We start from the raw sequence: 25,133 nt of genomic DNA on the forward strand, positions 1-25,133 counted from the left end.
AGGATTCTGACATATACTAAGGCCTGCAACATGCCCCAGACCTTAGCACAACTGACTCCTTAATGAAAGTACCAATCTGGCTGTAAAACTCAACATGTAGACAGTTAAAATGAAAACAAGGGCCTAATCTAGCAAAGTCCATAGTTCAGGGAAAGTCTCTAAATGTATTAGGCATGCTTTTGGCTTCTGGAGTTCTGCTTCTGGCTAATTGTTTTGTTAACTTAAGTATGTCAACCCAGAACATGGTTTTTGTGTTTAAAAGCTCACCCTTAGAAAGGTGTTCTCCCCCCTCACCCCAACACACACAGAGTATATTCACCAGATAGCTAATAGTTTCTGCTGGCTTAAACTCATGTCTGAGTAGTCTTCTCTGGTGATACCCCACTCTTCTAGAGGTCCCACTGGGATCCCCAGAGACCAAACCTTTAGACATAGAAGGTCTGGGAGTCCCTTGGAGAGAGGAAGAATGTGGTGGTCAGAGGGCTCCTCGGTGTGCACAATCTGAGATGTTACAGATCCCCAGGACACCCTTTGATCAATCTCTCTCTGCCTAATGCATCAGAGGGGTATGACACCTCCACCACAAAAGGAAACAAATTATAAACTCACCTGCTCTGTCACCTCCGGAGCTGAGTCTGATTAAGGTGTCTTCTGTTTGGACACATAGGAGAGGTTGAATACAGCTGCTGCTCCAGTGTCTGGGATCCATATGAGAAGTCTGTTCAGGTGTATGTGTGGTGGTCACCCCTGGTTGTTTTCACTCGTGTGTGTGTGTGTGTGTGTGTGTGTGTGTGTGTGTTTTGTTTCCCTTTATCAACCAGTGAGTTTCTGTGATGTGAGACACCCCCCCCCAACTAAAGAGATCTGTATACCCTCTTATTAGGGACCTTAATTCTTTGGCTCTGCCATATCACCCAGGGAAAACAAACAAAAACCAAAACCACACAAAAAAATGCCGCTGCTGCTGCTCCCCCCACCAACCCCCCCACCCCACCCTACTGATGTCTCGGCTGCAGCTGCCACCACCACCGTCACTACCACCACACCACCACTCTGCCTGTCCTTCCTACAGACTGCCCCACTGTTATATCACTCCTGTTCATGGTCCTGGTCACTGTGTGACAGTGAGGAAGTGTCTGGCCTCTCATCCTGAGGGTACCCTGCCATCTAAGCACACAGGTAGGGGGAAAGTTCCCCAAGGCAGGCATTCCCTTCTAAGCAGCCCCAGGGAAGGGAATGTGCTGAGCCCAAAAGAAAAAAGTCCTGCTCCTCCCTTTTTGATGACTTACCTTCTCCATTTCAGCCAGTAATCCAGGGAATTGAAAAATTCAAAACACACCATTGAGTAGAGAAACTGTCTTCTGGCTTAGGCAGGGGCATCTCTGCCAGATAATGCAGACTGGGCAGAATGGATTTTCCATTCTCTCCAATACAAACCAAGGAAACATTAAACAATTTTAGAAGGATTAAAGACAGCTGCTAAAAAGATGTCCTTTTGTCACCCAGTTGGTCCCAATAATTAAAAAAGTTATAAAAGTTAAATGTTTTTTGAGGTATAAGTAGGTCCCAGTTGCTGGAGATAACTCAAAAGAAAACAGAACTGATTGGAAAAAGGCCTTTTGCATAAACTGAAAGCCACTGTCAGGAGCCATCATAGGACAAGCTAATAACAAACAGGTGATCTTCCTGAGATGTTCTGCTTTGGATTATAATATAATCTGCTACCGATTCACTCTTATTAGGCAAGGCCATAGGATAATTCATTTTAGGAAAGATTCCTGCTATTAATATACTTTCCTGTTATTATTAAACATATGTAACAATCACTAGGTATTAGCCCATCCCTTTGGAGCAGATCTCTGCATATCTACGAAGATGTACTGTCTTCTGGTGATGCCATATAGACAAATAGATGACTTCTTAAGTCTTAATGATGATCCTATAAGAATTCCTAAAATTATATCAGTGATTATTAAGGTCTTTTATAGTGGGACTGCTATTAGGTCCCTTTCTGATAGTCAAAACTGCAATGAGAACTCTGCCAGTCTCCCAAGTGTCACCAGTTAACTGCTCTTAGATAGTAACCAGACTTTCTCCTACTCAGACCACATCCCAAGTGGTTGTAAAACAATTAACCAAAGGTCCTAAAACGGGAACTAATGATTTATAATAGGTGTTGGTACAGAAGATATAATATTGACTAGGTTTATCTATACAAAACTTCACTAATAACTTAGTTATGGTTTCAGTGAACCTGTGGAGCTAGACAGGTGATAGATGTTTAGCCTGAAAATTACTCCTAATGGATATGCATGTAAACATTCTCTGCTGTAAACTTCTATTTCAATTTATGATTTAATTTTGTATGTGAAATTTTGATGAACTTTTTAACATGGGATCATGTATTCTGAAAGATGTGTAAGTACTGAGGAAAAAGAGATGAGAAGAAATTTTTCCCTTTCTCTGCTTAGGATCTTTCCACTTTTCCCCTATGAAAGATAGCTTTCATAGGAAACTTTCTACAACTTAGTAATAAACGCTATAATCACTTTTCAAAGTTTCCCCTTTTCTTCCTGGGACTTCCGACTAGCAGGCCAAAAGTTAGAGCTGTGCAGTTCCTGATGAAATAGAACAAAGGACACATTGCCTAATCCTCAGCTGTTAGGCTACAGGTGTCATCACATAAGCCAGCAGCTTTTTACCCTCAGAATGAGCAAGAAAGATTTTAGAACTTTTTAGATGCTATCATCAGCATTTCAGTACAGTTAGAGGGCTAGGACATCCAGAGACCCTGAGACTTTAAAGCCACACCAGAGTCCTACTCTGTGCCCCTGCCACTACCCTCTCCAGGCTGTAAGGCTCCTGGCAAGCCACCATCATCTTCTCTGAAGATGAGACACAGTTAGACTTACAGATACCCAGCACAATTCTAGTGCCTTACCCTCTATCAGAATATCTCCTAGCCAAAAGTTCTGCCTCCAATCAAAAGATACAGCTGGACTATCTTTCGGATTGACAACAAAGATTCCCAGACAGGTGGGCAGAAATGAACTTCCCAGGACTGGCCTAACACCAAGCTCCTACAATTGTTCAACTAACCAGTTCATCCAGATTAACACCCATCCAGATTAAATGATACCCAGTGACTATGAAAACAAAAGGAAAAATTGTAGTTTCTGGCTTGGAGAGACAGGCATCCTAGTGCCCTGCCTAATCATCCTGGAATATGCCTCTCCTGTCTGAGAAGAAACCTGGACCTCTGATTCTCATGAGTCTGATTCCTCCAGAGAAACAGGTGTACACTATCTTGGACCTGAAAGATGTATTAGTCTTCATCTCCCATTGGCAGAGGTGAGTCAACCCATCTTTGCTTTTAAAGGAATAGACAGAGTAATGATACAGCAATCAACCTCCTGCCCTTCTGGTAGAGGTTTTCTGAGAAAGTAGATTCTAAAAGGGCTACTGAGGGACTGATGCATGAGTTACAGACCTAGGCTACAGAATGTAGCTTTGGAGAAGCTATTTTGTGGCAGCTATTTTGGCTACCAGCTGAGGGGATATGGAGATGGCAGCCCAGGGCTGGGTCCTCTCTGAAGCAGCAGAGCAGGAAGGGGGGCTGCAAAACTTGGTCTTGCCAAAGAGTACGGTTGCTATTTACAATAACATATACCTATCTTGACTTTAAGTTACTCTGAGGCCAGAAGCTGCAGGCCTCTGGATCTATTGACACTTGTTGCTAAAAGCAGGGTGATTAGGTAAAAGATTTATTGCTATCACTCCCTTCTCTGTCCACTAGACAAAAGCCTCCCTGCCTAGGCTGGTTAACTTTTTGTGAACCAGAGAGGAAGAGAAAGAAAAAGAATTAAGATGTTTTCTACAGGCAGATATGCACAGATGCATATACATTCATACATACATTTAGATTCTCATTCACATTCTCATTTTACACATTCATAGTTTTGCTGGTCCCAACCACCTGTCTCATATACTCCACAAGTATTCATGCAAGCATACATACATACACACATATACCTACATACGTATGTACAGACAGACATATACATTGGATGGATGGATGGATGGATGGATGGATGGATGGATGGATGGACTGATGGATGAATGGACTGATGGATGGATGGACTGATGGATGATAGATGGGTGGACTGATGGATGGATGGATGGACTGATGGATGGATGGATGGATGGACTGATGGATGGATGGATGGATGGATGGATAGATGGGTAGATGGGTGGATGGATGGGTGGATTGATGAATGGATGGATGATAAATAAATGGGGCAGAGCCCCCAAAGCCAAATCATCCAACCAATAACTTTTCTTTCTCTGGCTTTTAAATAACTTCTTAGACAAAAGTTCTTTAGAAAATCAATTCAGAGGTAGAATATTATATAAAATGGGAGTTACAGAAGGAAAAAGGTTCAAAGCAGTGTTTCCTTCTGAAAGCAGGTTTTAAGTTCAAAGCAATGTTTTTACATGGCCTTGCCTTATCATAGTGCACACCTGTGGCCATATTATTGGACCTAAATGCTTTTCCTTGAACACAAAATTGTCTCAAGCCTATTTCTCTTTTTAGTGTAATCATGAAAGCTCACTGTATTTCTTAATATGCAGCCTTTACTTACTATTCTGAGCAGTGGTCACATTCTACTCTTGATTCTAACTTTGTTACATCTTTCTAGCAAAGCGACTAAAACCATTTCTTAAAACTCTCATCCTAAAACTACTTGAATAAAATCAGGAATTCTGTAGACTCATTAACTCAGCTAAACTGCATTAACTCATGAAAGTTTATCTTTGTGCTAATCTGCAGGAAATCTGAACAATAGGGTGGGCTGATGCCCAGGGATTATCATATTAATTTAATAACCACAGGATAGGCATATCAGCTGCAAGAAGCAATCCTGAGATGAAGTCTCTTTGGGACCTTACCACAGAGCTCACCCACCGCAGACCAAAAATAGTGGGCCACCTCCAAAAAGGTGACCTGCTAGCCTTGGCCTATCCTAGATGGCTCCTGACAGGGAGCCAAAAGGAGCCTGTCTGTCACAGAGCAGGATTGCTGCCCCATTCTTCAGATCCCAACTTCAAAGACTAAGAACAAGGGTTCTTAGGTGCAGCCACATAAAGCTGTTTCTGGATACACAGTTTGTGGAAATAGCCAAGCCTCTCTCCAGCAGCACAACAGGGCCAGGGTGCTACTGAGCCCCCCCCCCCCCCACCCCCCTTAGTCTGGACTGAGACTAAACAGAAGACATTTGAGACTTTAAAAACAGCTGACTTCAGCTCCAGCCTAGTACTTCCAAACCTCTCTAAACCTTTTCAGCTGTTTGTTCATGAAACAAAAGATATTACAAAAGGGGTTTTAGCCTGAACTCTGTGGCCTTGGGAAAACCCTGTGACATACTTGTCCCAACAATTGGACACTGTGGCCTATTAGTCTAAGAGCTGCTAGTAGCTCTGAAAAAACAAGGTTAGCTGTGGGTCAAGATGTTATCCCACAGCTCTCCACACCCTCCTCCAAGGACACCAAAACACTCTGTCTAATTACTGTGTCCTAATTACGAGGTCCTACTCCTGGACCACCCTGGAGTCTGGTTTGAGAAACACACCACCATCAATCCTCTTGCCTATTGACGACCTGCAGGTACTCATCCATGACTGTCAGGAGATGAAACCAGGTGTGTGGGAGCTGCAGGGGTTACTTTAACTGAACAGATCTGAGCCCAAGTCAAAGGGCTCAAAGGCAGGCACAGAGACCAGCAGTTGGCAGGTCTGACCCAGGCTCTCAGATGGAGAAAAGCAACATCCACCAGTGCATCCACAGACAGTCATTATGCTTCCACTACTGTACATGTTCATATGATGTGTAGAGAAAGAGGGCTTCCCACGCCGGGAAAAAGAACATTAGAAAATATTGGCCCTGCTAGAGACTGTGTGGCTTGCCCTACAATTACAAATTCCCCCACTGCCAGGCCACTGTCCTGCTTACCTGACAAACGATTGATATTCTGATGACTTACCCCCAACCTAATGCTGCCTGAGATTCCACGGTGAAGAAGAAATGGACAGCTCAAACCCTCACACAGGTTGACTGAGGACACCAGAGAGAAAGGTCATTCTCCCAATGGAAGAGGTCATCTGAGGTCCACAAAACTTTCTGAGTTGCTCAGACTAAGGTATGTTATGCCTAGATTAGACAACCTAGTATGGCATGTCTCAGCCAGATGCCAGGTCTGTGCTCCAGTGAATCCAAAACAGAGAGCCCTTACCCAGGAAAGGGCCTAAATGAGAGAGCAAAACCCTGGTGAACTCTGGGAAACCTGACTTTACTGAGATCCGGCCTGCTGGGGAGGATACAAGTACTAGCTAGTTTTTGTAGATACCTTTTCCTAGTGGGTAGAGGTGTCCCCACCAAAACGGAAACTGCTCAAATTATAGCTAAAAAGCCCCTACAAACCTGTCCCCTGATTCGGCCTCCCCCTAACAACAGAGTCTGACAATGGCTTAGCTTTCATAGCCAATACCTTTCAATAGCTCAGGCTTTAGACATGGATTGAAAACTTCACTGTGCTTATATACCTCAGAGTTCTGGCCAGGTAAGATGAATAAACAGGACATTAAAAGAAACTATCAAAATTCTCATTAGAGTGCAGAGAAGGATGGGTGGGCCCCCTTCCCTTGCTTTGCTTTAGACCTACTGCACCCCATACAGGAAAGGATTTACCACCCATGAGATTATGTTTGCACGGCCTGCCCCTCTGCTTCCCAGGCTCAGAGACCAGCAGTTGTCAGAACTCTCTAGCAATTCCTTTGTCAAGTCACCACAGACCCCCCGTCCTCCATACAGGTTGTTCATTGGACTATCTGAGAGATTCAGCTGGCCTCTGAGTTCACCATAGTTTCCCCATGTTTGAGTCCACTGATACTGTCTGGCTTAAAACAGTAGCCAAAGCCACACTGAAACCAACTTAGGAAGGTCCTTATAAGTGATTCTCTCCACCCCTAAGACCGTGAAGACAGAGGGGAGCTGGAAGTAACCTAGAAGGGCAAGCATGAGGTGATTCTCTCCACCCCTAAGACTGTGAAGACAGCTGGCATTACAGCATGGATCCTGACCACACCCAGGCCAAGAAATGGGAAAGTCACAGACACTGTTGCCAAATGGACTGTCTCTGGACTCTGGACCAACTGAAACTAAGGTGCCATTGGACCCAGGGCCCTTCCACTTCCTGCCCCTCTAACTTCTTACAATGAGTATGTTTGATATGAATACAGAATTATGGTCCAACCCCTGCCACCCTCAGGCCTCAACTGGAAACTAAGAAAAACAGAAACAGGGAAGGTATTAGCTAGTGTGACTACAGACCAGCAACCCATAATCTATCTTGACCTTTATTTATGGATGCCCACTATTAATGTCTGCTTATATGGAGAAAAAGGAAGATGTGGAACTTCATCTTTTGAGACATGAATACAGAGTTACAATTCTATGCATGTCCCACTTCTGGGCTCCCTAGTTGCCAGACACAAGGGAATTTTTATTGTAAGAATTGGGACTATAAAACAAAAACTTCATGAATTTTCCTTTAAAAAGATTCTGGCCTTTGGGAAACAGAAAAAACCTGGGGAATCAGACTCTATGCCACAAGAAGGAACCCTGGAGATAGAGTTAATTACTCCCAGCCAGAAACCAGCTAGGATTGCTGGTTATGCCTAAACATTCAGCCCCTATACTACATAGGGATAGCAGACTGTCAGGCCACTGACTGACAAAACTCAGTGTGACTGGAGACAGCCCGAAGTAAAGTTAGAGGGTTTATAGGAGACTAAAACTTGCCTAATATCCAAAACATTTGACCTAGGCACTTCCCTTATTCTGATGGCAGCTATTCTGTTTTATGGGTTAACTCATCTGGATGACAGTAATATTCCTGAGCCCTTGAGACCACCACTTGGATGGCATGTACAAATGGGTTGACTAAATGTGCCTGTTCTGATGCTTTCCAAACTAAGAAAACTGGTTGATCAGGACCTAGAGGTATTAAAACAACAGTCAGATTCCCTTCCAAAATGGTCCTACAAAATTGGAGAGGCTTACACTTACTTCTCAGAAGATAAAGGGGCTATATATGGTTTTGCAAGAAACGTGGTGTTTCTATCCTAATCAATTAAGAGAATTTAGTAGAAATCTTGCTGTACTTGGAAAAACCTAAAAAAGAAAGAGAGACAAACACATAAGTCAGATAATTGGTACCAGTTTCTGTTCTCTTGGTCCCCCTGGCTAACTACTCTGCTATCAGCACTGACTGAGCCTTTAATTCTCATTTGATTGGATTAACAGTGGGCCTTGCATCTTAAACTATATGGCCAATATTCAATAAAATTACTGGTTCTTAGGAATAACTACATATTTTTAAAGCAGGATGAGTCCACAATTTAACTCATTCAGTAAGACGGATGGGTAATGTAACAAGGCCCCAGACTTGAGTAGGCCTTCAGACATTAGCACAACTGGCTCCATGATGGAAGTATCATTCAGGCTGTAAAACTCAGCACACAGATAGCACCGCTGCCGAAATTAAAACAAAGGCCTAATCCATCAAAGTCCATAGTTCTGGGAAAGTTTCTAAATGTACTACCCTTACTTTGGGCTTCTATAGCTCCATCTCCAGCTAACTGTTCTTGTTAACTGAAGTATATTAACCCAGGATATGATTCCTGTGCTTCAAAGCTCACCCTGAGAAAGGCTCAGGGCTACATTGGAATCCCAAACACCCAGTGTAGTTGCTGGTTAGCTAATGAAGACTTTCTATTTACTTAAACCCATATCTGAACAGTCTTTTCATATATAACATATATTTATAATATATAATAACTGACATATACTTGAATGATAGCAAAATATAAGATCAGATGATGTGAAAAATAATGACAGTATAAATGCAGAGGGTTTAACAGACTCTCTCCTGGGGCATCAGGGATAACCTATAACATCCTTAAAGCCTGGTTTTGCCTCTAGATGGCAGCTTCTATTTTGCCTTTCCACACACAGAATTTTAAACTGGTGCTTATTCCATGGCCATATTCTGTATGTACTTAATAAGTATCTTTGGGGATGGGGCCCAGACATCACTTTTCCCTTATGCCCCATGGGAGATTCTGATGAGCCCTCTGCATTTATACTGTCATTATTTTGACATTATCTTTTGTTATCATTCAAGTATATCAGTTATTATATGTTATAAAGAACTTCTCATTCTAATGTTATTTTTTTTGCTCTTTAAATCCCACCATTACTGAAATGTAGGAAAGCATCTTTACATTGTTTCTTTGTTCACTGCCAGTATTTTTATCCCAGAGCCCTCCCTTTCTTACTTGATATGAATGTATGAAGAAAAGGGACCTCACAGAGGAAACGGATGTACGATTCCGTTGTCTTAGTAACAGCTCCACTTCTAATCTCTCCTGAGTGACTCAGCCCAGGCAGGGACATTGTGCTTGGCAACCAGGAACAGGTAATAGCCTACTTTCCTCTTTGTTGTTCAGTGCTAAGAGGCTGAAACAAAGACATAAAGATCGTTGCCAGGGAGACCAAAGCAGAATCTATCAAAACCATGAAGGAGAAAATGTCAAGTATCATACAAAATGGAAGGTAGATCCATTTTGATTCACCCACAGTCCTGGACTGAGACTCTTATGTGTTCATTCGAAGGGCTTTTGTTATGTGCACACAGATGATTCTTCCTGTACAGATAACCACAAAGACATAATAAATTATTAGAGAAAGGGACACAGGAAAAGTAGAGAAGCCAGACAGTAATGGGAGAAATAAAAATTTTAAAAACCATGTATTTCACTGGATGGTGGTGCATGCTTTTAATACCAGGGCTCAGAAAGCAGAGGGAGGTAGATCTCTGTGAGTTCATGGCCAGACTGGTCCACAGAGCAAGTTTCCACATAGGCAGGGGTACATAAAGAAACCCTAGGTCAAATAAATAAATAAATAAATAAATAAATAAATAAATAAATAAAATCACGTATTTCCTTTCAAGACTTATTTCAACATCCACGTTCTATTTTAACCCATATTTATATAGAATTGTCAAGCAAGCTTTACGTGAAAGTAAATATATCTTCTTTTTGTTTATTAATCATTCCCATTAGGACATACCTGGACCTCAGGAACCTATGCTGCTCTCTGACAGCTCTGCCTTTATGCACTGCAAAGTGGTTCCTCCTGGACAGGCATGCGGGTCAGCTCAGCTGAACTACAGCAGCTTCCAAACAAGAAGGGAAAGAAAAGCTTCTATGTCCTCATGCATTTGACTGAATTCCTAAATCACTGCTGGCTTACAATGACCCCACACCTACTGCTGAAGGGAAAGAGACAGAAGAAAACCTTTTGGCTCCAGCCTTTGTATTAATACAACCTTGCTTCCTGTCCTGGGGTCTCTTTGTGCCCACCCTTCCTTATTATTCTGATTAGTTTTGTTTGTTTGTTTGTTTGTTTGTTTTTGATAGACTTGATAGATACAAGCTACAGTCATTTTAGAGGAAACCTTAATTGAGACAACATCCCCAGCAGACTAGCATATAGGCAGGCCTGTAGGGCATTTTCTTGAATTAATGATTGATTCAAGAGAGCCCGGCCCACTATGTCTGGTGCCAATCCTGGGTCCTGCTTTGTGTTAACAAACAAACAAACAGAGAAACAACAACAACACCTCCCCCCCCCCAAAAAAAAAAAAACAGGCTGAGCCAGGCAATGGTGGCACACACCTTCAGTCCCAGCACCCAGGAGGCAGAGGCAAGAGGATCTCTGGGAGTTTGAAGCCAGCCTTGTCTACAGAGCTCATTCTAGGACAACATTTAAGGCTATATAAAGAAACCAAATCTCAAACAACCAAAAACCAAAAAGCAGGCTGAGCAAGTCATGAAGAGCTGGTAAGCAGCACTCCTCCGTGGTCTCTAGTTCAGTTCCTGCCTCTAGGTTTCTGCTTCGCTTGAGCTCCTGACTTGACTTCCCTCAGTGATAGACTGTTACCTGGAAGTATAAGATAAAATAAACCCTTTCATCCCCACATTGCTTTTGACCATTGTCTTTATCATAGCAATAGAGACCTAACACTGAAGATGAAGATACCTTGTATCAATGAAGCAGGTAACAGAGACCCCTAAGCTTACTACAACTAGGGATCCCAGGGACAAAAAAAGGAAGCAAAATCCAATGAAGCTCCAGACCCATGCTGTATCCACAATTTGAATGAGAATGGCCCTCATAGGCCTCATAGGTTAGAATTCTTAGTCACTAGGGAGTGGCACTACTTGAAAGAATTAGGAGGTGTGGTCTTGTTGGATAAAGAGTATTACTGGGGGTGGGCCCCCAGATCCAGATGTAGAACTCTTAGGTAATTCTTCACCACCATGTCTGCCTGCATGCTGCCATGCTTCCTGCCATGATGATAATATACTGAACCTCTGAACCTGTAGCAAGCCCCAATTACATGCTTTCTTTGCTGAGGTCATGGTGTCTCTTCACAGAAAAAAAACCATTAAGACACATGCTCTCTAGAAAGAAGCTCCATACACGTTACATATATGCATACAATAACAATTAATTTCTGCATGTTATAGACAAATAATCCTACTATGTGCTTCCCTGATGTCTCATTTTTCATTTAACACAACCCCAACCACCAGTTACTAGAGCACCCAGTTTTTTTTTTTTTCTATTTTGTTGTCTTATCCTGAGAATTGGCGGAAGCTTAGCACTCTAGTGTGGTCACTATTGTATCAGAGTGCCTAGTAGCAAAACCTAGATATTGAAAGATATTCGACAAGTCTCTATTAAATTAAATGTTAAAACACTCAAATAAAATCAGAACATTTCTAATATACCATATACCACATACAGTGTCAATATCCTAAATGTGTATAAGGAATTTAGACATCTCAATAGTGATAAAAGAACCCAATTAAACATGAGCAAAGGGGCCTACTGGCACATTAACAGAGCAGTGATAGATGGCTTACCTAGCATATGAGAAACTTAGCTTTAATCCCCAGCTCAGGGAAAAACGAAGGCAAAGGCAAAATATATATATATTGGATCAATATGTTTCCAAAGAAGATTGCTAATGTGTTGAATATAAAATATACCTAGCTGGAAATATCTTCAGCTGGTGGTGATATTTGGGCTGTGGAACCTTTAAAAGGTGGGGCCTTGCTGGAAGAAGTGGCTCACTGAGGATCAGGTCTTAGGTGTTATAAGCCTTGCCCTAAGTCTCAGTCTCTGTGTGTCTATGTGTCTCTGTCCGTGTCTCTTTCTGTCCATCTGTCTGTCTGTCTTAGGTCAGTTAATTTATGTATGCATTTCCCTGGAAATCACATTATTAGAATGCATGTGACATCAGCATGGATCTTCTGAAATCATTTCAGAGCATACAAAGGATGTACTTGTCAAAAGTGAACATTGATTCTCAGAGGAACATTGTTATATCAGAAAGTAGTTGCCACAGACCACCTATTTTCATCTTTCACAATAAAAAACATTAACAGATATATTCAACTGTGTTGAAAAATATAAATACGTGTCTAAAGCTCTGTAAATAACATTCAAATGGGCGATGGGGAACTTGAATGGCTGTCAGCAGTCCAGAAGCTGCAGTTACTATTTGTCACACTAGGGGCAGCAATATATAAGGAATGGCAAAGTAAGTATTTTAATTATATTTGCACTGCAGTCTGCTAGGTGACCAAATACTGACACCTATTAACTAGACATTGAACGATCAATTTTTTGGCTCTATTTTTCTCATTTTAAGAGGATTTCTTAGGAAATGTTTTGGTTCATTTCTTTGTGGTTTTTAAAAGCTAAAAGAAATTCTGCTCCCACCCTAAGTTCTCTCCCCTCTAGCTCACCCCATGAGACAGTCTTGTCAGGATTTCATCAGACTCAGACATGGGGCACAATTAACAACTAAGAGTATGGGGCCAGCAGAAAGAATAGATGGTGCCAGGGGCAGAATTCAAGGTCTTTCTGAAGAGTGAGTCCCAATTAACCCTGTAGGAAAATCTGTTTTTAGTGTGTGTTTGTGCATGCATGCGCGTACACGTGTGTGTGTGTGTGTGTGTGTGTGTGTGTGTGTGTGTGTGTGCGCGCGCACACACGCACACTTTCCTGCAAAATAATTATAAGGATTAATAAATGTCTATATGCTTAGTCTTTGCCCATCCTCCACAAGAGCTTGCATTTCGAACAGCAATTTTGTTTTTATCTCAAAGGTAACCAATCAAGCACACTCAGCTTCAGTTTCCTTGGTAACCGACCTCTGCTTCCTGTCTAGACTTCTTGTCATGAGAAGAGAGAAAAGGAAAAATACAGGACAAAAGCAAGCAGGCTACAAAATGGTTTTTCTTCTTACTGCAGTTTCTTTCTCTGCCATTGTAGTCCACCCCACCCCCAAACATTAGCAAAGTCTGTTGGTGAGGTGGAGTGAGATGACGTCTACTTGTATGTGTCTTTGCCTTTATCAGTTTGGTCCTGAATGGTCAAATCCTTAGCAGAACAGACATCTTTCTTTGTATTCCACCCCACCTCTCTTTCTTTCTGGGATACATTATTCTTATGATTATTCATAAGAGTGATCCACCACCTTCTTTTCCTCTCCTGCCCCTTCCCTTTCTGCTTTACTGACATAAGCAAGGGTAGGGAAAGGCACGAGCCACAGAGGAGACACAGGAAGGCACTACTCATCCAACTGCTGCCTTTGGAAAGCCCATGCTTTGGCCATTCCTGCTACTGTATTCGCATTGAATTCTCAAGGGTCCACAGAGATACACACAGATATACACAGACACACACAAACTCACACACTCACACAGACACACAGGCAGACAGACAGACAGACAGACACAGACAAACAGAGCACACACACATAAACACACACACCCTAAGTCTGATGAAATCCTGTCAAGACTGTCTCATAATGGAGTCAGCTAGGGAAAAGAGCTAAGGGTAGGAGAAGAATTTTTTTTAGCTTTTAAAAAAAAACAACAACAAAAATATGAACCCCAGCACCAAAACATTTCCCAAGAAGTCCTCTTAAAGTGAGAAAAATGGAGCCGAACAATTGATCATTCAAATGTCTAATTAATAGGTGTCAGTATTTGGTCAACTAGCAGAGTGCAGTGCAAATGAAACTGAAATGCTTAAATACTTTAAAAAAATACAATTTTTTTTTAAAAATGATTTTATTGAAATAAAAATACATTACCTCCTCTTTTATTCCCTCCAGCCCCTCCCCCATACCCACTCTCAGCTTGATTATATTTGTTACACACTCACATCCCCCCACGCCCCCTTCTGAGTCAGTAGCTATTTATGTGTATATGCTTTCAAGGCTGAACATGAAGCACTGGGGCAACTAATAAGAGGGCTCACCCCTGAGAGGCTAACTCTCCTTCTCCCAACAGTCTGTATCTTTGTCTAGGGGTGGGACCCTGCAAAATTTCTCCTTTCCATGTTAACATGTGCACCAATAATGCCATTGTTCCAGCTATGTGGCCATTTCTAGGACTGGTTGCTTGACAGCAGAATTCCTAGTATCTTGGCTCTTACAATCTTTACAGCCCTCTTCTGCAAAGAACCCTGACCCATACAGACGCAGGCGTTGTGATGAGGGTGTATCTCTTGGGGTGGGGTTCTTCATGATTTGTTAACTCTACATTATATCCAGCTGTGGTTTTCTTTGAAGGTCCCATTGGCTGGAAAGAGAGGCTTCTTTGATGAGGGGTAGCTACACTTATCTGTGGGTATAAGGATCAGATTTAGAATGTAGAAGTGGTGGTAGTAGATTCTTTTCTAAGGCCCATGCCCTCATTATCCTGGAGAAGCTGGCTAGGTTTCCTATACCAGATATGATTTCTCTCCTGTTGAGTGAGCCTTAAGTCCAATTAGACAGCTACTGGTTGCCATCAATGATGTGAGAGCCACTTATTTATTGCACCTTTCTGCTATCCTTCCGTGGAAGTTGTCGTGGTTTATAGGTGTTGCAGCTTGGGAGGGCCGTTTAATACTTTCCTTCTCTTGGCAGCTTAAATAATATTTTCTGAAACAATGAAAGCTAGACCACAGGAAAGAATCTTTAAGCTCACATCCAGCTCAATTTATCCAAGTCAATCTGTCCTGAGTGTGTAGTATATAGTATCTTTAGCAACAGGAGCCCACCCTAACTGCTGAGAAGCAACCAAGGGATACATCTAAAATCTGTATTGTTTACTAGAACTACCCTGGCCAACCAAGTGATTTAACTTCCTTTAATACACACACACACACACACACACACACACACACACACACACACACACACACTCACATACATACACATACTACATAATTTTAGGTAAATATAAACTCATATGATTTGAGGCTTTGTCAAACAATCTTGTTCTCTGAAGGACAGCCCTGCCCCCATCCTCTCCTATGCAGCACATATTCTCACTTGAAATCATACCACCCTACCCTTTCACTCCTCTAGCTCTGCCACCAACCCTCCTATAATGCACCTCTCTGTGGTGTTTATGATAGCCATAGAGGGTTTTGTACAAATCCAGCTTTCTCGCTGGGTAGAGTGGTGTACCACTGTAATCCCAGCACCGAAGAGAGAGAAGCATGAGGATCCCAAGTTCAGGACTGCCTGCATGACATCGTGAGACCCTGCCTCACCCTCTGCTACACACACAAAATGAAAATCTTGGGGTGATGTTACATAACTTTAATCTCAGGACTGGGGAGGAAGGAGGAGGAGGAAGAGGATTGTAACTTCAGGTCTAATTGAAATACACAACAAACAAACACAAAAACAAAACAGCAAAGCAAAGCCAGCTTATTATGATATTCTTCACTGCTAGCAAGCCCCAAATATATTGTTCTCATGGCTCTGCATTTCTGGGATCTAATTCTCAGTTGCCATAGGAACCACTCAGGTCCTCTACTTATTGCTCTAAATTACTACTACAAAAGCCTCTATATCTTTTTGTCCTGTTAATTCTCAGTTGCCATAGAAACCACTCAGGTCCTCTACTTAATGATCTAAATTACTACTACAAAAAGCCTCTATATCTTTTTGTCCTGTGTGGCCTAAAACCACACCTGGAAAGAAAACCTTTCTCTCCTATCCCATCCCTGATGGAGCCAGATTTCAGTTTCCACATTCTCTGTCACCTCTCTCCCCTTATGCACTCCTCTCCCCACATTCTCATCCCAGCATCCATGAAGCCTCAGGGGAGAGGCAGGATAAAGATAATACTACTGCTATCCACTGCCCTTCCCCCAACACATAGACAGTGGAAAGTAACTTAAAGGAGAAATCTGGGGTGAAGGTAAAGCTTGACAATGTGTCCCCAACTTCCTCCTCACCCCTGAATTCCAAATGACCCAGGGACCTCTACTCATCCAAGCCTATCCCTGCTTTGCCTGTCAGAGACTCCAATATCCATATTCCCATTTCTGGTGCTAAGACCCACAGCCACAGACAATAACTAACTTTTCCTAAAGTCTTTAGGGACAAGCACAAAAAGCTTTTTAATATTATATTTAATTTTTTTAGTGTGTGCATATGTACAAGTACCTGGTGTGTGTGTGTGTTTGTGTGTGTGTGTGTGTGTGTGTGTGTGTGTGTCTGTCTGTCTGTCTGTCTGTCTGTCTGTCTCAGAAAAAGCAAAAGTAAAATAAACTGCATTTCCAAACCTATACAGCAATCCAGTAAGGGCCAGTGAGATGGCTCAGTGGGTAAAGGCACTTGACCCAAAGCCTGAAAATCTGAGTTCTATTCCTGGCATCCATGTGGTTGAAAGAGAAAACCAACTCCCTTGAACCTCTACACACATCATAAAATACACAAATAAATGTATAAAAATTGTGCAGCAAAGTTTTCAATCTTATTTCCTCTTTTTAAATATTCTCTGAGGACTTTATACCACGTGTTTTGAACTAGTTACCCCCACTTCTCCAACTCCTCCTAGACCCACTTCCTACCCAACTTTATGTCCTCCTATAGGAGTCCAATTTGTGCTACTCATATATTCTTGAATGTTTGGCCTTCCATAGAAGCCTGGGTGACCTACCAGAAGCCACACCTGTAAAGAAAACTGTCTCTTCCTACCCCAGTAGCTATCAATTGTCAATAGCTTCTCAGCTAGTGGAGCTGAATTGAGCTCGAATAGTTCTTCTGATCAACAGTCCTATTGTGTCCGTAAATTACCATTTCCTTGTAGTTGTCCACCACCTCTGGCTCTTACAATCTTTGTGGTCTTTCTTGTCCTACAATGATCCCTGAGCCTTGGGAGTAGGGGCAGTAGTGCATATGTTCCATTTAGGGCTGAACATTCTGCAGTATCTTATTCTCTGTGCCTTGACCAGTTGTGGGTCTCTGTGTTATAAGGATTGAGAGATGGATTGATAAATGGTCATACCAATAAGTCATTAGGAATTAGTATATTATACTATTTCACTTAGCAGAATAACACTAGTAGGTTCTCCCCTAGGGCCTATGACCTGTATAGTCACAGGATCTTGGCCTTGATAATGGTACAAGGTAAGGGCTTCAGCTTGTGGAGCAAACCTTAAATGCAATCAGAAAGTGACTGATTATTACCATAATGTCTGTTTCACTATTGCACTAGTGGGCATGTTTTGCTAGACCAGGCATTATTATTGGTTTTAGGGTTCATAGCTAGGTAAGTTGGGTGATTATTTTTCTCCTCTGCTACGGGAGCTTAGCATCTTCCAGCACTATGAAAGCTAGCCAGTAAGAATGAAGCTTCAAAGTAAACACCAGCTTGATTTCTCCATTTACTATGACTCTAGTATATGGCGGCTTCAGCAATAGGCACTTAGCATACAGTCCTGGAGGGTAACCAAAAGAATTGGCAATAGCCTGACATGTTTTTTTTAAGGGGGGGGGTGGTCTATGGAACCTCACTGGACAGCAACTCTAAAAGAGTTAAGTTTTCCTGGCACTGGCATTTTTATTTGTTAGTTTGTAGTGTCTAGTAAAGGTGTCTTCACGCTGTTATAGGGCAACTGAGTTTGAACTCTTTTCATATATGTATATTTATATATTTTAGGATACCTTCCATAGCAGTGGTTTTCCATATGACCTTTTCCAAGGCTCTTTGCTTTACCTACCCATTACTTCCTCTGCCCTGCCTAACCCTCCCACCTCCCTTTAACGCTTGCTGGTTTTTATTCACGTTTAACCTTTCATATCACTGAGCTAGAGTTCATCTCCTTTTAAAGCTTCTGCCCCCAACCCATGTCCCCTTACTAGGTTTCTAACCTCTATGGATATTCCAAATGAGACTCACATACCTAAAGATTCAATGTTAGCATCCACAAATGAGAGAAAATACCATGTTTGTCTTTCTAGGTCTGGATTACCTAACTCAGAATGTTTTTTTTTGCTCCATCCATTTACCTGCAAATTTTGATTTTTTTTTTAAAAATTAGCTAACTAAAATCCATTATGTAAATGTACCCCATTTTCATTAACCATTCATCAGGTGACAGACACCTAGGCTGTTTCCACTTCCTGCCTGTTGTGAATAGAGCAGTAATGAACATGGAGAAGCAAGTATCTCTGTAGTAGAATATAGACTCCTTTGGGTGTGTGACCAAGAGTGGTGTAGCTGGATCTTGTGGTTGATCTCTTACTGGCCTTTTTTTTGGGGGGGAGGAGGTGCGGGGGGGGGGGCTCTGTGCTGATTTCCATAATAGCTGCACCAGTTTGCACTCCTAATCAGCAATAAATAAGTATTTCCCCCGTTCCCAGATCCATACCAACATTCACTGTAATTAAAAGTAAACCTAACAATTGCAATTGGTGTAATCTCTACATAGTTTTAAGTACATTTCTCTAATAGCTGAGGATGTTGAACATATAAAAATGGTTCTTAGCCATTTGTAATTTATCTTTTGAGAGCTCTGTTTAGTTCTATGCCTCATTTTGAGACTGGGTTGTTTTCCTTAATGTTTAATTTCTGAGTCTTTTGTATATTCTAGATACTAACATTCTGTCAGATACATATTTGGTAAGAATGATGAGTGGGGTCTTACCATGTAGCTCTGACCATCATGGACTGGATATGTAGACCAGGCTGGCCTCAAATTCATGGTGATTCACCTTCTTCTGTCTCTTGAGTTTTGAGACTGAAGGTGTATGACACCACGCCTAGCCTTTTGTGTTGTTCTGGTTTTTTTCCAGAATAATATTTTTATTTATTCTCTGGGAATTTCACTTCATACACCCAGCTCAATCACATGCACTTCCCAGACCATACACCCCCAACAGGATGAAAAATTAAAAAAAAAAAAAAAACCAAACAAGTCCAATTTGTGTTACTGGAACATGGGTTAAGTTCCCAGTTTTAAGCCTGCCTGCTTAAAAAAAAAATCAATTCCTTCTCCACCCACATCCCCACTTTTGTTTCCATGTTTTTTGAGACAGGGTCTCATGCATCCAAGCCTGACTTTGAACTCCTGACCATCCCACCTCAGCCTCCCACTATTATCACCCAGTTTATGAGGTTCTGGCAATAGAACCCAAGAATTTGTGCATTATAGCCAACTGCTCAATTATGGAAGTACATCTCCAACAAGCAAGCATCAAGAAAAAAATAACAGGGAAAAAGGAGTAATCTTTGGCTTAGTAAATGGAAAAAAAGTTGTTAACCATTTGGAATAAAAGTGTTTGATAATTATCTCATGAGCTATACCAAAAATAATGATTTTATTTCAGACTTTTTCAAGAAATTATGAAGTAACTAAAAAAAATTATAGAACATCTACCTGATCAGAAAAGAATTTATTTTTAAAAATCCACAGTGTAAATTAATGATTAATTTTTCTGAGACAGACTCTTACCACATAGGGCTGACCTCAAATATATTATGAAGAACAGGTTGACCTTGAACTGGTGATTCTCTTTCTTTTCTCCTTCCAACTACTAGAAATTATTGATTAGTCACATCTGTTAAGTAGTGATAAAGATGTGAAGTAATCAAAAATTTCATATATTACTGTTGGGACTGTAAACTGCTATATTCTCTTTGAAACAGTATTTGCTAGAGCCTATTAAAATCAAGAACACACAGAAAGCATATATAACTAGACATACAGCCAACTAGAGTATATGCATGTTTATCACAAAATGTGCCCATGAGTATTCAAGTCATGTAATTAAACCTCAATTAGATACTTCTCAAATGCCCATCAATAATAGAGTAGACAAATAAAATGTGGCATATTTACACAATGGAAAAGCACCATGTAGTAGTGAGAACGAAAGAAACTACATGTAATTTGGAACTAATGTTTCCCTAATAGGAAGTGGGTACAAAAGCATGAGTTCTTATTATTTGATCTCACGTATTAATCATACAATCACAAGCAAAACTAATCCATGGCCTTTAAAGTAAAGCTAAGAAAATGGTTCCTGTATCTTCCAGCATCTGTACAGCAATTTAAAACCAAGAAGAGCTATCCATAGACTCATGGGACAAGGCGGGCAACCTGATCTTTGCCAAGGCAGTCACCTTGGGTTGATGAAGTTCTCGGAAAGAATTATAAAGCCTCAAGCAAAAAGGCATGCTACTTTATCTTTTGGCAGCCATGGACCTGTCTTTTCAGGCCCCAAAGCCCATTGCAAACAGGGTTTATCTAGTCAAACAATCAAACAAATAAAAATAATGAAGGATCTTGAAAAGTAGAAAGTAAAACCTATGTCAGATGTGGGCTATATACCTTTAATCCTAGCACTGAGTAGGCAGAGGTACATGGCTCTCTGTGAGTTTGAAGCCAGTTTGGTCTACACAGTGAGTTCCAGGTCAGCCAGAGCTGGTTACACAAGGAGACCCTGTATCAAAACAAAACAAAGCAAAACAAAACAAAAAGACAAGCAATTTACCATTCAAAATACTTAGAAATTTCTTCCACTAAATGTCTATGCTGGTCACAATGAGCCTGTCTTCTATAAAACATTAGACCACAAACGCAATTCAGCCCAGTTCTTGTTCACTTTGCAGTTAGCTTGATTATTCTTCTAGTTTGCAAAACTAAAATCTTTGTTTCCAACTGGGATATCATCATATTCTCCATCTTATCTCTCCATATTTCTATCAATGCTTTGATTAATATTTCGCAAAAATAGGAAATTTGAGGTGATTTCTTTAGTTCTCATCTTTTGAGCCCTTACCAGAATCAACCTCTCTAGCCTGTGTACAGCAATAAAGCATCTTAAGCTGCTCCTGCCAGTTTTCCCAGTCTTTAGCTTTCCTGGTTCTAAATCTGATGGCACATTTTCAGTTATGGGTTACAACAGAACACCACTCTTTGGACCTCAGATTGGGCAATTTGTCAACAACAGAAAGAAACAGAAAAAAATAACTTCTCACAGTTGTAGAGGGTGGGAAGGCCGACATGAAGGTCCCAATAGGCTTGCAATGTGGTGATGGCTGCTGATGACTTCTCAGATGGTGATTTAGTGCCACATCTTCTACAGGGGAAAGATCACATGGCAGAAGAGATTGAAGGGGCAAGTATAGCACTTTGAGCCTTTTAATTTATTTAAATTTATGTGCAGGTGTCTGAATGTGTGTGTGGATATGTACATGTGAGTGCAAGTGCTCACAGTGGCTAGAGGCATCAGATCCCCAGAACTGGAGCTACAGATCGTTGGGAGCTAAGCTGTGGGTGCCAGGAACTAAACGGGCATTCTCTGCAAGAGCACTCTGTGCTCTTATCTCAGGACGTTATCTACAAGGACAATACTCCATTAATGAGGGTGGAGCCCTCATGGTCTGATCATCTTCTAAAGTCCACCTTTTAATATTGTTGCATTGGTTATCAAGTTTCAATAGAAATTTGATAGGGACAGTAGCATTCAAATTATAGCATAGCTTTAGAAGCCTTGCCTGCTAATTAGTGGAATAGATGGTTGCAACAATTTCAATGCATGTTTTAAGGTGGCTAATATGACAAAAATCTTAATTATGTATACTTTACCATAATAATAAAAACAAGTAATAATATCTCTATAAAATTCCATAAGATTTGCTTGGGACTTTTCCAAAAATCTAAATCTGTTGTGTGAGTACCATGATACTCCATATACCCTGGAAATTTCTATTTAACTGCCTTTAGTTTCTATGTTTTAAAACAATATTTAATGTTATTTCTCTAATCAGAACACCAAGGTCTTTGTACAGTGTTGCCCTCAGAGCCATAACCTTATTAAGCCTTTAGTAACTTTTTTTTTTAGGCTTTTAAATGAGATGGTTTAATCCAAAGTGGTACAGAATTCAGAATATAATGAGGATGGAACAGTAGGCTCTGCTGGGTTTCTAGACTTGGTTCACTTTAAATTCACAGCTGAGGTAGGAACTGCTGAACACTAGAGACAATGATACATTGCATTGTTCACTTTATTCATTGTTTTTTTTTTTTTTTTTTTTTTTTTTTTTTTACAAAAGTGTATTACAATGTATAACAACAGGCTCCAGGGTAACACTTCATTCTAGCTATTAGGTGGCAAAGATGTTATGGCAGGGAATCCAGATGTTTGACAGATTACAGGGTAACATTTCATTGTAGCTGTAGTGGCAAAGATGTTATGGCAGGGAATCCAGATCTTTGCTTTGACGGGTTACAGGGTAACACTTCATTCTAGCTGTAGTGGCAAAGATGTTATTGCAGGGAATCCAGATGTTTACATAGGAATGGAAGAGGAGGGTCACCATCACCTCTGATATGAGGAACAGCTTACTTTTTGCCAGATTTCTTAATTCCACCTGTGGCCAGGGGGCCCTTCCCCGCGGCCTTGGCTTTTAGCTTTTAGAGTTTCTTCTGTTCCTCCTTTTGTTTCTGCTTGAAAGCTTTATCTTCCTCGTCCATCTCCTTGGCTTGCTTCTTGGGCTGTTTCAGGGGCTTCTTTTTGCCACCTTCCCGGCCCGACATGGCGTCTTCGGCCCCTTCACCAGCCCCTCCTTTAGTAACTTTTGTTAGATTTAAAAAGACATAAACTACTGCTTTATTTTTATAATTTCCAATTTTCTTGAAAATAGACCAGTTAAGCTAGATGTGGTGGCATATTCCTTTAATCCTAGCACTTGAAAGACAGAGGCAGCTGGGCGGTGGTGGCACACACCTTTAATCCCAGAACTTGGGAGGCAGAGGCAGGCGGATTTCTGAGTTCGAGGCCAGCCTGGTCTACAGAGTGAGTTCAAGTATAGCCAGGACTACACAGAGAAACCCTGTCTCAAAAAAACAAAAAAACAAACAAAAAAAAAAAAAAAGAAAAAGAAAGAAAGACAGAGGCAGAGGCAGGCAGATGGCTCTCTATGAGGTTGGTACCAGCCTGGTTTACATAGCAACTTTCAGACAAAACAAGACTACATTGGGAGACTTTGTCTCAAAAAACAACAACAATAAAAACAACAACAAAAAAAGAAGAAGGAAAAAAGAAAAAGGAAAGGAAAGGAAAAGAAAGCAAAGGAAAGGAGGGACAAGTTATAAGTCTTTCAGGGCTGGCGAGATGGTTTACTGGATAATGTGCTTTACCTATAAGCTTGAGAATAGAAGTTTACCCAAAGCTGGGCAGTTCTGGTGGCTGCCTATAATCTCAGAGGCAGAGATGGGTTTCCTAGGGTAAACCAAACTAGCTAAGTTAGTGAACTCTGGTTCGATCATCAGGTTCTGCCTGAAAAAATAAAGTGGAGAGCAATCAAGGAAGACACCCAGTGTGAACTTCAACCTTCCACATTATGAAGAAACAAGTACAGGAACATGTGCATGTACCTGCACATGCATGAATTGTTCTGGAATAAGCACTCCAGCACCAATGAGAGCAGAAGAGAGACGTCACCAGTAGACCAAAGACAAGGCAGCTCCTGAAAGCCTTTGAGGCTGGGTCCAGTTTGCATTCTCATTTCCTACTCTGAAATGACAATGTGGGGGCAGGCAAGCAAGCAAGAGTTTACAGAAGCATATGTGGCAGTCAGCAGGTTGGTTGTTAAGGGCAACGGCTCATTATTTCAGCTATTTTTCCAGGCCACTCTGTTCCATGTGGCAAGTGACATCATGGTTGGTAATTACAGTACAAGCAGTGTTTTAGGTAAATCACTAAATATATCAAAAAAATCAAGATCTAATAATTCTTCATTTTACCATATTCTACTTCACATGCACACACATTCATGGCCTCTTTTTTCATTTAATTGTTATTGTATGCATATATGTAACGTGTCTGGAGACCATTACTGATAAGCACAACTGATCAAAAGACAGAGAACAAGAGCTTGTGTGGTGACCAGTCCCAACTGATACAGATCTACAACACAACTCGTGCACCTAAAGCCTGCATACACAAAATAAGAGCATCTAACAAAGGCTGAGTTCCACAAAATTGAGAATGACTGACAGAGTTCTGAATTCTGTATCTGCTTTACTCAGCAAATGCTAGAAACCCCAGGGATTCAATTCTTCGTCTCTACCAAAAAATCCTTAATGGTAAAAAGTCCTATAAATGAACAGGAGCATCAATCTTGCAAAACATAAAGGAACCAAGAGTGGAGTCATATCTTATGAACACAATTATCTGGAGGGGAGGCTTTTATGCTGAGGTTTATATGTCATAAATTTTCTAGGCATGAAGAAGCCTTTTGGCACACCATCTATACACTGAACATCCTCAGACCTTGATTAAGCATCAGAAATCTGTAGCAGAAAAACTGGGGACTTCACGTACGTGATGAATCTTAATCAGGACAACAGGCTTCTTAATAACAAGAAAATCCATAAAATAAGTTGCTGACGAGATACTATGAGTAACTGGTTCATACTAATCCAAGCCTCATATATTTCTTTGGTCAAACTCTTCATGAGTTTCTTCACCTATAATTTCTACTGTTTGGTATCAATGGAATGTTCTCTTTGAAAATAATAATGCGTACAATGTAATCATAATGAATAAGCTATGAGTAGATCAGGCATTAGGAGAGGGTACCCATCCCTTTGTACTGAGCAAAAAATTTCTACCTTTTGCTGAGTTACACTA

The 25,133-nt window shown here is 41.1% G+C and overlaps 1 protein-coding gene, 1 long non-coding RNA gene and 1 pseudogene across 3 annotated transcripts in view; 1 reads left to right on the top strand and 2 right to left on the bottom strand.

Moving 5' to 3' along the window:
* Window positions 1-5,287: 5,287 nt before the first annotated feature.
* The window catches only part of LOC143435576 (uncharacterized), a 37,711-nt gene continuing 17,865 nt past the window's right edge, over window positions 5,288-25,133 (bottom strand). Inside the window, exons 3-4 of the long non-coding RNA XR_013106016.1 lie at window positions 9,397-9,577; window positions 5,288-8,230 (exon numbers count right to left, since the gene is read on the bottom strand). This is a non-coding gene — a long non-coding RNA (uncharacterized LOC143435576). The remainder of the gene's footprint in view (window positions 8,231-9,396; window positions 9,578-25,133) is intronic.
* Window positions 21,475-25,133, top strand: part of Alas2 (5'-aminolevulinate synthase 2) — a 38,249-nt gene continuing 34,590 nt past the window's right edge. For both annotated transcript variants that reach the window (XM_034485731.2, XM_076918825.1), the window contains exon 1: window positions 21,475-21,614. In XM_034485731.2, coding sequence (XP_034341622.2) covers window positions 21,531-21,614 — 84 coding nt within the window. In that variant the 5' untranslated portion in view covers window positions 21,475-21,530. The remainder of the gene's footprint in view (window positions 21,615-25,133) is intronic.
* Window positions 22,511-23,089, bottom strand: LOC117694760 (translation machinery-associated protein 7-like; annotated as a pseudogene).

The sequence above is a fragment of the Arvicanthis niloticus genome, chromosome X (assembly GCF_011762505.2).
Source record: "Arvicanthis niloticus isolate mArvNil1 chromosome X, mArvNil1.pat.X, whole genome shotgun sequence".
Classification (NCBI taxonomy): domain Eukaryota; kingdom Metazoa; phylum Chordata; class Mammalia; order Rodentia; family Muridae; genus Arvicanthis; species Arvicanthis niloticus.